Here is a 12,546-nt window from a genome sequence, read left to right as displayed (position 1 = left end):
CGCACCGGGGGACCGGGTCTGGCTCTCGACCCGAAACCTGTTTTCCCCCAGGTACTGTGTTGTACCCGAGTGTGTTTAATTGTGTCCATCTGTTGTTGCTTCTGCCAATTAAAGTGTGCGCCTGATCACAACTCTCCGCTCTCCTGCACCTGACTTCTTACGAGTAGCGCACAACCTGACAGTGCCAGAGTAATGATGAGAGCATTACTGGCATGGGAGTCAGTGATGTGTGCTGAAAACAGAGTGGTTGGTTGGATTTGCTAGGATGTGACAGTGTTAACATGCTATGGATAGATCAACATTAAGGGACAAATCCTGACTTGAAAAATGTCTATAAATGGAAGCTCCACATGTTGTGAGTAGGAACTTTTTGCCTAACAAAGATTGTCTTTCTGTCTCTCTCCCCTGCTGTCTCTCCCTCTCCTTCTGTCAGGCTGAGTTGGGTGTTCGGGGGGTGAGTAGGGAGCTTGTGGGATCTGAGCCCAGCCTTCCCCAGGAGAAAGGGGCTCATCCTGTCCTCTCTCCTCACATCCTGGCTCACCCATCCTACCCCTTCAGCCTCACCCCCAGCTCTGTCATGCAGGACCGGCGACTACAGGGCCTCAGGTGAGCCACTCTATCACCTGGATGCCTACACACACACACACACACACACATCACACACACACACACACACACACACACACACACACACACACACACACACACACACACACACACACACACACACACACACACACACACACACACACACACACACATAAACCTATCTACGGTGCATCATATAAGTCTCTATACTTGCTTAAACCTTAAAACGCATACACCTCCTTTAACTCCATGACAGCAGACTCCAATTTGCAATCTGATCCCCAACTCCTCCCCCTCCTGTAGTCTACCTGGTCAGGTACAACCTGCAGTTCACTCAGGGGCTGTCCAAGAGGAGTACCTAAGAGGACTCCGCCCCTTCGCCACCTCTGATGACCTCCGCCTGCGCTCGCTGCCCCTGGGGCTCGACCCCACCACTGCTGCCCACGTTACTGCTGCTGCTGCCTACTACCACCCTGCCTACCTCCACCACCTACACAGGTCAGTCTATAGACCACCCTGCCCACCCCCACCACCTACACAGGTCGGTCTATAGACCACCCTGCCCACCCCCACCATCTACACAGGTCGGTCTATAGACCACCCTGCCCACCCCCACCACCTACACAGGTCAGTTTATAGACCTCCCTGCCTACCTCCACCACCTACACAGGTCAGTTTATAGACCACCCTACCTACCCCCACCACCTACACAGGTCGGTCTATAGACAACCCTGCCTACCTCCACGACATACACTGGTCAGTCAATAGACCACCATACCTATCCACCACCTACACTGGTCAGTCTATAGACAACCCTGCCTACCTCCACAGGTCAGTCAATAGACCACCATACCTACCTCCACCAACTAAACAGGTCAGCCTATAGACCAGCATACCTACATCCACCACCTACACAGGTCAGTCTATAGACCACCCTGCCTACATCCACCACCTACACTGGTCAGTCTATAGACTACCCTTTTTTATATATATGTTTTTATTTTACCTTTATTTAACTAGGCAAGTCAGTTAAGAACAAATTCTTATTTTCAATGACGGCCTAGGAACAGTGGGTTAACTGCCTTGCTCAGGGGCAGAATGACAGATTTGTACCTTGTCAGCTGGGGATTCAAACTTGCAACCTTTCAGTTACTAGCCCAACGCTCTAACCACTAGGCTACCCTGCCGACATCAACTACACAGGTCAGTCTATAGACTACCCTGTCTACACCAACTACACAGGTCAGTCTATAGACTACCCTGTCTATCTCCACCACCTACACTACTCAGTCTATAGACTACCCTGCCTACATCCACCACCTATACAGGTCAGTCTAGAGACAACCCTGCCTATACTACCTACACAGGTCAGTCTATAGACCACCCTGCCTACCTCTATAACCTTCATAGGTCAGTCTATTGAACCCTGCCTTCCTCAACCACATATACAGGTCAGTCTAAAGACCACCCTGTCTACCACCACCAGCTACATAGTTCAGTCTATACCATCCTGGCTAACTCCACCACTGAACAGGACAGTCTATAGACTAGCATACCTACATCCACCACATACAGAGGCCAATTTATAGATCACCCTGCCTACCTCAACCACCAACACATATCAGTCTATAGATCACACTGCCAACCTCTACCACATACACAGGTCAGTCTATACCATCCTGTCTACCTCCAGCATCTACACAAGTTAGTCTGTAGACCACCCTGCCTTCCTCCACCACCTACACTACTCAGTCTATAGATCACCCAGCCTACCTCCACCACTTACACAGGTTAGTCTAGAGACAACCCTGCCTATACCACCTACACATGTCAGTCTATAGACCACCCTGCCTACCTCCACCACTTACACAGGTTAGTCTAGAGACAACCCTGCCTATACCACCTACACAGGTCAGTCTATAGACCACCCTGCCTACCTCCACCACTTACACAGGTTAGTCTAGAGACAACCCTGCCTATACCACCTACACAGGTCAGTCTATAGACCACCCTGCCTACCTCCACCACCTACACAGGTCAGGCTATAGACCATGCTGTGTACCTCCACCAACTACACAGGTCAGTCTATAGACTGCACTACATACACCAAATACACAGTTCAGTCTGTAGACCACCCTGCCTACATCATCTACACATGTCAGTCTATAGACTATCCTGACTACCTCAACCACCAACACAGGTCAGTCTATAGACCAGCCTGCCTACCTCCACCAGCTACACAGGTCAGTCTATACCATCCTGGCTAACTCCACCACCTGAACAGGACAGTCTATAGACTAGAATACCTACCTCCACCACCTACACAGGTCAGTCTATAGACTAGCATACCTACATCCACCACCTACACAGGTCAGTTTATAGACCACCCTGCCTAGACTGCCCTGCATACACCAAATACACAGTTCAGTCTGTAGACCACCCTGCCTACATCATCTACACATGTCAGTCTATAGACCACCCTGCCTACCTCAACCACCAACACATATCAGTCTATAGACCACACTGCCAACCTCTACCACATACACAGGTCGGTCTATACCATCCTGGCTACCTCCAACACCTACACAGGTCTATAGTCTAACCTGCCTGCCTCCACCACCTACACAGGTCAGTCTATAGACCATGCTGCGTACCTCCACCACCTACACAGGTCAGTCTATAGACCGCTCTGCATACACCAACTACACAGTTCAGTCTGTAGACCACCCTGCCTACATCATCTACACATGTCAGTCTATAGACTACCCTGCCTACTTCGATCACCTACACAGGTCCGTCTATAGACCACCATACCTACCTCCACCACCTAAACAGGTCAGCCTATAGACCAGCATACCTACATCCACCACCTACACAGGTCAGTCTATAGACTACCCTGCCTACACCACCTACACAAGTCAGTCTATAGACTACCCTGCCTTCCTCCACCATCTCCATAGGTCAGTCTATACCATCGTGCCTACCTCCACCACCTCCACAGATCAGTCTATAGACCACAATACCTACCTCAACCACCTACACAGGTCAATCTATAGACCACCCTGCCTACACCACCTACACAAGTCAGTCTATTGACTACCCTGCCTTCCTCCACCATCTACACAAGTCAGTCTATAGACTACCCTGCCTTCCTCCACCATCTACATAGGTCGGGCTATAGACCACCCTGCCTACCTCAACCACATATGCAGGCTAGTCTATAGACCACCCTGCTAACACCACCTACACAAGTCAGTCTATAGACTACCCTGCCTACCTCCACCATCTACACAGGTCAGTCTATAGACCACCCTGTTTCCCTCCACAACCTCCACAGGTCAGTCTATATACCACCCTGCCTACCTCCACCACCTACACAGTCAGTCTACAGACCACCCTGCCTACCTCAGTCTGGCTCTGCAGTTATCAGAGTCAGTTTTTTGCAGATATGGAGACAGAGACCCAGAGACAGGCAGGAAGATGAAAAGACAGACAGGGACACAGAGAGACAGAGAGGGAGACAAGGGTTTGCAGCAGCCTGTGTGTTTGTGTTTCCAGGATGAGATGTATAAATGCGACTGAACCCCAAAGTGTGCTTACTGTAAAAAAAGAACAAGTTGAAAACATTGCTCCCTCTCTCTTTGACTCTTTCCCTCCTTTCCTTCCCCTTGTTTTCGTTTTCTCCCTCCTTCTTTTCCACTTGTCCCTGTGTGTTCCAGGATGGAGGAGTCTTTGTGTCTTTCTGCACTACGGTCTCAGTTCTACTCTGTACCAGCAGGGGGGGCTTTCCCTCACCTCCACCCCTCTGCCCTCCACATGCACATGCCTGGGGCACGCTACCCTGGGGAGTTCAGCCACACACAGAGTGCACTGGCTGAGAGGTACAGTAACACACACACGTATAACACACACACACACACACACACACCTGCACCATCCCACACATCACACTGGCTGAAAGGTGTTACACTCATACATGCACACAAACACACACATCTCTCTGCAGGAAAGGCACAGGTTGCTGACTGTTATATTTTTAGAACACACCCCACCATGCTACCATACACACATCACGAACACACACCAATACACACATCAGTGTGTGTGTGTTCATCCTGTGGTTACCTATTAATTGTTCATCTGCTCTTGCTCACTCATGCTGTGTATGTCTAATATGGTGTGTGTGTGTGTGTGTGTGTGTGTGTGTGTGTGTGTGTGTGTGTGTGTGTGTGTGTGTGTGTGTGTGTGTGTGTGTGTGTGTGTGTGTGTGTGTCTGTGTGTGTGTGTGTGTGTGTGTGTGTGTGTGTGTGTGTGGGTGTAAGTGCATGCTTGGGCATGTGTGTGCATAGGTGTGTGTGTTAAACAGTGTGTGGTTAATCTGCCCCATGGTGGGTGTTGCATCTCTCACCCTCTCTCCCCTGTGTCCTTGATGTGTGTGTGTGTGTGTGTGTGTGTGTGTGTGTGTGTGTGTGTGTGTGTGTGTGTGTGTGTGTGTGTGTGTGTGTGTGTGTGTGTGTGTGTGTGTGTGTGTGTGTGTGTGTGTGTGTGTGTGTGTGTGTGTGTGTGGGGGGATTTTCTGACCTCCCCCACAGAATACAGATGGAGGAAGAGCTTCGCCAACGAGAGAGGGAGCGAGAGCGTGAACGAGAGAAACAGAGGGAGCGTGAGCTTGAACGGGAGAGAGAGAGAGAGCGGGAGAGAGAGAGGGAGACAGAGATGGAAAGACAGAAGGATAGGCAGAGGGAGAGAGAGAGGGAGAGACAGATGGTGAGAGCGGTGAAGAGCCAATACCTTGCTGAGCTGAAGGCTCTCACGGCTCTGCCGGAGGACAGGGTCAGACCTGGGGAGAGGCTGACACCTAACAGACTGGGTACGGTGTACACACACAGACACATACACACACAGTGTAGACTTAATACACACAGATTGATTGGTTGATTTCCCGTTAACTACGGACCAGAGATTTCCCTTTTAAGTAGAGCCTGATTGCAATCAATATCCTGTATTATAACATCCATAATGTATTTCAAAGTGTGTTCTTAAAATAAAATGAAGCATTCATTGTAATACCTCATCTATATTCCCCAGATAAGCCCAACCTCCCTGCCCTTCCAGTACCTAAACCTCTACAGCCAGGCCTCCAGTCAGCCCCTCACCTCATGCCCAGCCTGGTGCCCTCTCAGATGGGGAACACACACACTGCCTCAGCCTCTTCCGGGGGGCTCCATGGAACACTGATCTCTGCCATAATGCTCGAACAGGCCAATGGGGAGGAGCGCAGGTTGGCACGTCAACGCCGGCAGGGGCAGGAGAGGGAGGTGTGGCCATCTGGGGAAGGGGTGGAGCCTAGGAGAGACAGCTACAGGTCAGTGTTTAATCAGACAAGGAACAAGCAGTTGAGAAAGGTGGGGTTGACCTGTGTGTGTGCGTTTGTTTGATAACACTACAGTGTCCCCCGAGTCAGTACTCTCTCTACTCTGCTGACATCTACTTTTAGATTGGCTGCATCATCAAGGTCAACTTGGATAAAACCCAGTGTGTGTTTGTGACTGCATTGTGTTTGTTGTCTTCACAGATCCAACGCCAGCCAACGTGACACAGGCAACAGAGAATCTCAACCTTACCTAGGAGCCCCACCTCCACTCATCTCACCCAAACCTCACCTCCTCCCCCCTGCCCCTTCCACTACCCTCTGGAACCCTGCCTCCCTCACTGAGACCCCCCCAGACCCCTTTTTCAGGTTCGACTCCCCTGTTAATCCATCTCGCTCCCCTCCTGACCTGACCAGAGCCGAGCGGTCCCCCAGCTGGGAGAGGGGAGAGGATGGGTGCAGGAAGAGGGGGAAGGGCCCAGAGAGGTTCTCGTCTGTCAGGGGACCCATTCTGCAGGAGCCTGGCCTCTGGGGCTGGGCTGAGCTTGAAAGATCCACTCACAGTCTCCACCACCACCACCATAACCACCACCATAACCAGCTCCACCAGAGTGGTTCGCTGTCCATCTCCTCTCCCAGCCCCAGCTCCAACCTGGGGGTCCAGCACCACGCCAGCTCCCCATCTCCCTCCATGGACCTCCAGAGGTCTGAACGGCCAGGCCAGGAGCCTCAGAACCCAGTGGTGTACGATGAGATCCTCCAGCAGCACCGCAGGCTTGTCAGCAAGCTGGACCTGGAGGAGAGCAGGAGGAGAGAGGCCAGGGAAGGAGGTAAGACGAGAGGGGACGGGATGTAAGAGAGAGGGAGGTGAGGAGAGGGAGTTTTCAGAGTGTATGAGACGAGATCTGGTGTGGTCTTTAACATAAATATTGTCGGTGCTCTCTCACTGTCTCTCTCCCTCACTCTCTCTCTCCATCGCTCCATCTCTCCATCTCTCTCTCCCCCAGGGTATGACTATGATCTAGATGAGTGGTATGATGACAGTGATGAGGAGGAAGTGAGGGCCCACCTCAGAAGGGTAGCAAAGCAGCCCCCGTTAAAACTGGACACATCCTCAGAGGTAACTGCCGTGCACGCACACTAAAGAATCGCCACGTCCTCTTACTATAACGTTGTGTGATTGTTCGTTCTCTGTAATCTGTTTTTTTGTAGAAGGTGTGTTTCCTGCGTGTGTATGGCCTGACCACGCTGGCCCATCGTGACCAGCTGCTTCATCAGAAGAGGAGGAAGAGGAGGAGGATGTTGAGAGAGCGCAGCATCTCCCCTCCAGCAGTACGAGGCAAGAGGAAGACCTCTCCGCCTCCTGTGGCACCCACTCCCACCCTCAGCACCATTCTCACCCCAGAGGAGATGAACTGCTCCCCTCACCTGGAGGACAAGAAACACTTCCTCAACATGTTCAGCCTGTCCCATGTGACCAACCAGCAGAGGAGAGGTAACATACACTACACTAACCCCTATACACTACACCCTAGCTCTTATTCTCCAACCCCTAACCACTACACTCTTGTGTACTGTAATGCTATATCCCAGGGGTATTCAAATCTTGCTCTAAGAGGTTTTCTTTTCTACATGATAATTCATTGGTGTCCCAGGTCTAAATCAGTCTTCATTCTCACCCCCCGTCCCATCCCCCGTCCCCCACACACCCCCTCTTTCTCTAGATAAGGAGAAGATGGAGGGGTTGTTGAAGGCTATAAAGCTGAAGAGTGTGACGTTGGACACCATCAGATACAACCCATTACCCCTCTGTAGAAGCCCCCCTGTTTCCGCAACTGGTAAGACACACACACACACACACACACACACACACACACACACACACACACACACACACACACACACACACACACACACACACACACACACACACACACACACACACACACCACACACACACAAACACACACAAAGGGTAACACCCATGAGATCCTTATACTGCGTTTATGTTTATGTTATCAGGCGAATCAAACGGACTCCACTACTCAGACTCCCCAAGCCCCTCGCCCTCCTACCCCCACCACCCCAACAACCTCCACACAGACCCACTAAAACCATCCACCCCTCCACCCAGCCAACCGCCTCCCCTGGCCCCCGACCCCAACAGGAAAGGACTGGATGGAAGTCACCCAGCTAAGAGGCTCCAGTGCCTCCAGAATGGAGCAGGCCACCCTGGCCATCATCCTCAACAGAAGGTGCCCCTGGCTGTGCAGAACGGGCAGAACAAACCCTGGGAAAGATTCATCCCGAAGGACTTCCACCAGTCTGTGTTGCAGTCTACCCACAAGACACTGAGTGGCTCCACCCGCGTTCCAGAGTCCAGTATAAAGTCTGAGCCCTCAGTGCCCTACAACATCCCCCCACTGAAGAGACCAGCCCTCCTCAACACATCCCTACACCCCACCAACGGGCATCACCCTTACCCCTCTCCACCCCACCATGTACCCCTTGGCGTACGGGATGAGCTGTCAGAGGAAGAGGATGAGGAGGAGGAGGAGGGAGAAGCCCCTAGGAAGTGGAGGGGCATAGAGTCAGTCTTTGAGGCGTATCAGGAGTATGTGGATGGTGAGTTTACCTCTGGGCTTTATTTGGGATGAGTCAAATAAAAATACACCTGTTTCATCTACAAATATGTTTGTTTTTTATGTTTTTGTCTCACTTGCTGTCTCTCCCCCCCACACTCACTTTCTCACCCTCTATGCCGCTCTCTCTATCGGTCTTCCTCTCTCTCCCTCTATGACCCCATGTCTCCCTTTACCCTCCTGTCGCTCTCTCTATATCTCTCTTCCCCTCTCTCTCTCAGAGCGGGGTATAGAGAGACAGGTTCTCCACAGTCAGTGCCGGAGGCTGGAGACTCAGAACTACACTCTCAGTCTGACAGCTGAACAACTCTCACACAGCATGGCGGTAAGAACCTCAAGGCCCATATATGCACAAAGTGTCCTCAAAGTCCACATATACACAGTGTCGCAGAGTAGGAGTGCTGATATAGGATCTGTCCATACAATCTTATTTATTTTGATCTAAAAGTGGAAAGTAAAGCTTGATCAGCACTCTGACTGACAGTCTGTCTGTTTCTGTCTACACTGATGTGCTTTGTTCACCCCCACTCTCACTTTTAGTGACACTCTCTTTATCTCTCTCTTGCTCCCATCCCTCTCTTTCTCTCTCTCTCTCTAGGAGCTGGTGAGTCAGAGACAGAGGGTGAGAGATGAGAGAGAGAGGCTGCAGGCTCAGCTGGAGCACTTCAGGAAGTGTCTGACCATTCCCAACGTGCACTGGGGCAAGGGGCAGGCCAAAGTTCGCCCCTCCCCGGTGACCCCCTGCCCTGCTCCAGACCGACAGACAGACAGACAGACAGACCGACGACCGATGAACGATGGAGAGACAGAGGACACTGAATTGGTTCCCAGTCAGAGGCAGAGGGGGAAGAGAGCTCTGGACTGGGAAGGAAGACAGGATGATAGAAAGGGAGGAGGGAGAAAAGGAGGACAGGCCCTGTAACCTCACATGCCACTCTCCTAGACTTTGTAGTGTGGTCAGACTCACCACTGGTGAAAGACTGGTAGTCTAAAAGCTAAAGGACATAGCTACATAAGGGTATGGCATAGTATTGGGACACACTTTAACCAATCGTAGACTTTGGGATGAATACAATGAGCAGTCATATGTCCTCCCTTTCTCTCTCAATGGTCTGGAAGGGTTTGGAACCAATAGCCAGCCAACCAACCACTGAACTGAAAGGACTTGAATCAGCCAAGATGCACTTAAAGACCTAGAAGAGCTACTAGTGATCATACTAGTGACAGTACTGTTGAAACTACCTAGAACTAAAAACTGTGTTGTAGAGCTTTTACTATTCTGGAGCTTTTTTCACTTGGGTTCATGGACTAGCAAAAACACAGGTGTAGAATATTTAAGACAGTGTTTCTATAAGGAAATAACTGGAGGTTTTGAAAAATATTTTTTTAAATAAGGTTAAATAAATCTTTATAGGATTTAGAAGTCTCAGTTATGTTTTTAATAATTATGCCATTGATAATGTAAATAGCCTACCTATTAAGCCAGAATGTTGTATGTTTTTATTATTTTAAATATTGTTATTTAAATGCCTGCTTTAGAATAAACATTTGGGGTAAAAACAAGATGCTTGGGATAATTTTGTGCTGTTGTTGGCCAGTATGAAATATTTAAAGAGGTAAACATTTTAGAAGCGCTGTATGTTAAAGGCTCTCCATAAAGTTGTGTTCTATGTCATCACGTAATTGCTCTCGAGCCCCTGCAGCTGTGCGCAAAGACATGCACGTGCTTGGGCTTACTCTACAACCTCATTGGACAATGCTATGTCGATCTGATCCCGCCTCCCACTTTAAACATTTTGGGGAGGTGAGAAAGAAGTACCCTGGAGCAGGTCCTTGTCGTTCTGCAGCCCTAGGTGAGACCAAAAAATGCTGACCCCTGCAAAACTAGAATAATCCCCGTAAGCAAAATGACATTGCAAATACGTATTTTGAAGACGGTGAAGTTAGGGTAAATGTAGGTTCTGAATGAAAGGTGAAAATGTATTTTTCGTATGTTTAAAATACATATTTTCCCAGGATGTTGAAAAGGCGTCTTTTCTGGACGTTGAAAAATGTGTTTTCCGGACGTTGAAATCAGGTAAATTTTTGGTTCTAAATGAAAGTTTAAAAGAAGTAATTTATAGACGTCTATGTTTGGCTCAAATCCAGGCTCGTCCAGAAATGTATGTCTGTGGATCTATGTCCGTGGACGTTGAAATCAAATCTGAACCAAACATAGACGTCTATGATTGGTTCAGATTTGGTCTGGACCGGACCCAAAACCAATGTCTGTGGATGTGGAAATCAATGCCGGTCCAAACTGCACAAAAAAAAAAGATGTCCAAAAGGCGTCGCCTTCTGTCATTGCTTACTGAGGTATTGCCTACAGTGTTGCCTGAAATTGAATTTTATGAATGTCTATCTATGTGGTAAAGCTACCGTTTAAAAGACTTCCAAAAGACGTCGGCTCGTGCTTACTGAGGTGTAGCCTACCATGTCAGCCACAATGGAATTTTATAAATGCCCATTCATGTGGTAGGACCACCGTTTGTAAAACAGGCCGATGCATTGGTTTAGTTAGTTCTGATACCTGTGACTAATCAATTTGGCTATTTAAGTTCTGTATATCAGCTACTCAACTTTATCAGGAGTTATCGTGAGCCTATTTGCAATGTGTTTACACAGCGGGAAAAGCAGAAGTATTTAATTTTTCTCAATGATCAGCTTGTCAAAAATGGACAGATACAAACTTAAAAATTCTGATCATGACAAAGGGGTGAAACTCCAGGACAACAGTGTGATTGTCCATTCCATTTTGTCCATTTTACTTTGTTTGACCTGGCCTGTTTTTAGGATATGTTGTTTGTTAACATGACAGCACATTTTTTATTTGATTTAGCATTATTTAGGTTAGGCAATTTCACCAGAGAAACCTGCATGATGTAAAAAGTGCCCATCTCATTACATTGTCATACATTTTATCTCCATTCTTTGGTCTACAGAAAAGGCTACATACACTATCTACCATGTCCTATATCTGCTACATGATTTATGTTAGATTATTATTTTGACGGAACGTTGGTGGAGCACCGCAGCAATGCATCTCTCCAACAGAACCCTGGAGAGGCACGCTGGGAATGGACAAACAAAATATTTTGCGTCCCTTTGACAAAGTGGTCACGGTTTATCACAGGGCGGCATCAGCGCTCACCTAAAAATCCCATATGCCACTGGTTGGGAGAAATTGGCATTGTTTTGGGGCAGAATTATGTGAGGTTTTATGTACTGTGGCCGCTCTCGTCAATCTTGCCTAATCCCGCCTAATGAGCGGGCAGATGGCTGTGCGCTGGAGGCGGGGGACAGAAAGGGTAATATTTCGATAATGATAGCTATGTTATCTTCTTTTAAGCTGAGTCCCAGCTACAATCACCTCATGTCTTTGAGCCATCTTCTGCCACAGGACAGAAATGGAATTAAAAGTCACCCAGCCAATTGTAAACAGATGGTCCCCACGCTGCCAGGTTTTCCACAGAGACCTACTGCACATCTAGGTAATGACGGGTCAGCTCTCTACATCCTATTGACTTTAGAGGAACTCAGCCCTTTCCATTGCAGATACCCAGTCTAACCCCAAAGTCTGCCCGCTCTACTCCCCCCCCCCCCCCCCCCCCCCCAACAAATGAAAAACAGACACATTCTGTGAAATCATGTTTCTACCTGCTCTAGTTAATCTTTTGCTTGTAGGCCTATAATGTTAGATAGCTATTTATGGAAATATTGCTGTAATTTTCTGATGAAAATGCAAATAAAATGTTTGTATAATTTAGAACTTGTCTACATCAATTTCAATGGGACTTACCTGTATAAATAATCATTTTGATCAATAAAAAAAAGTTTACATTGGAGTCATCTTTGACAACATTTTACTGTCCATCTACTCTGAACTGGCGTGTTTTTGTTTTTTTT

General features: G+C 48.6%; 1 protein-coding gene across 6 annotated transcripts in view; it reads left to right on the top strand.

Moving 5' to 3' along the window:
- The window catches only part of LOC106573381 (genetic suppressor element 1), a 43,942-nt gene that overhangs the window by 29,988 nt on the left and 1,408 nt on the right, over positions 1-12,546 (top strand). For 2 of the 6 annotated variants that reach the window (XM_014148388.3, XM_014148386.3), the window contains exons 4-17: positions 434-606; positions 892-1,086; positions 4,308-4,469; positions 5,181-5,458; positions 5,677-5,953; positions 6,164-6,789; positions 6,967-7,079; positions 7,172-7,454; positions 7,684-7,797; positions 7,982-8,584; positions 8,823-8,926; positions 9,200-10,454; positions 10,618-10,678; positions 12,041-12,131. In XM_014148388.3, the coding sequence (XP_014003863.3) occupies positions 434-606; positions 892-1,086; positions 4,308-4,469; positions 5,181-5,458; positions 5,677-5,953; positions 6,164-6,789; positions 6,967-7,079; positions 7,172-7,454; positions 7,684-7,797; positions 7,982-8,584; positions 8,823-8,926; positions 9,200-9,523 (3,252 nt within the window). In that variant the 3' untranslated portion in view covers positions 9,524-10,454; positions 10,618-10,678; positions 12,041-12,131. Of the gene's footprint in view, positions 1-433; positions 607-891; positions 1,087-4,307; positions 4,470-5,180; positions 5,459-5,676; positions 5,954-6,163; positions 6,790-6,966; positions 7,080-7,171; positions 7,455-7,683; positions 7,798-7,981; positions 8,585-8,822; positions 8,927-9,199; positions 10,679-12,040; positions 12,132-12,546 lie in introns of all 6 variants that reach the window. The other 4 variants (XM_082962610.1, XM_082962611.1, XM_082962612.1 and 1 more) reach the window with 4 other exon arrangements.

The sequence above is a fragment of the Salmo salar genome, chromosome 16 (genome assembly GCF_965601325.2).
Source record: "Salmo salar chromosome 16, fSalSal1, whole genome shotgun sequence".
NCBI classification, from domain to species: Eukaryota; Metazoa; Chordata; class Actinopteri; order Salmoniformes; family Salmonidae; genus Salmo; species Salmo salar.
This window is presented reverse-complemented; position numbering and strand designations above follow the sequence as displayed.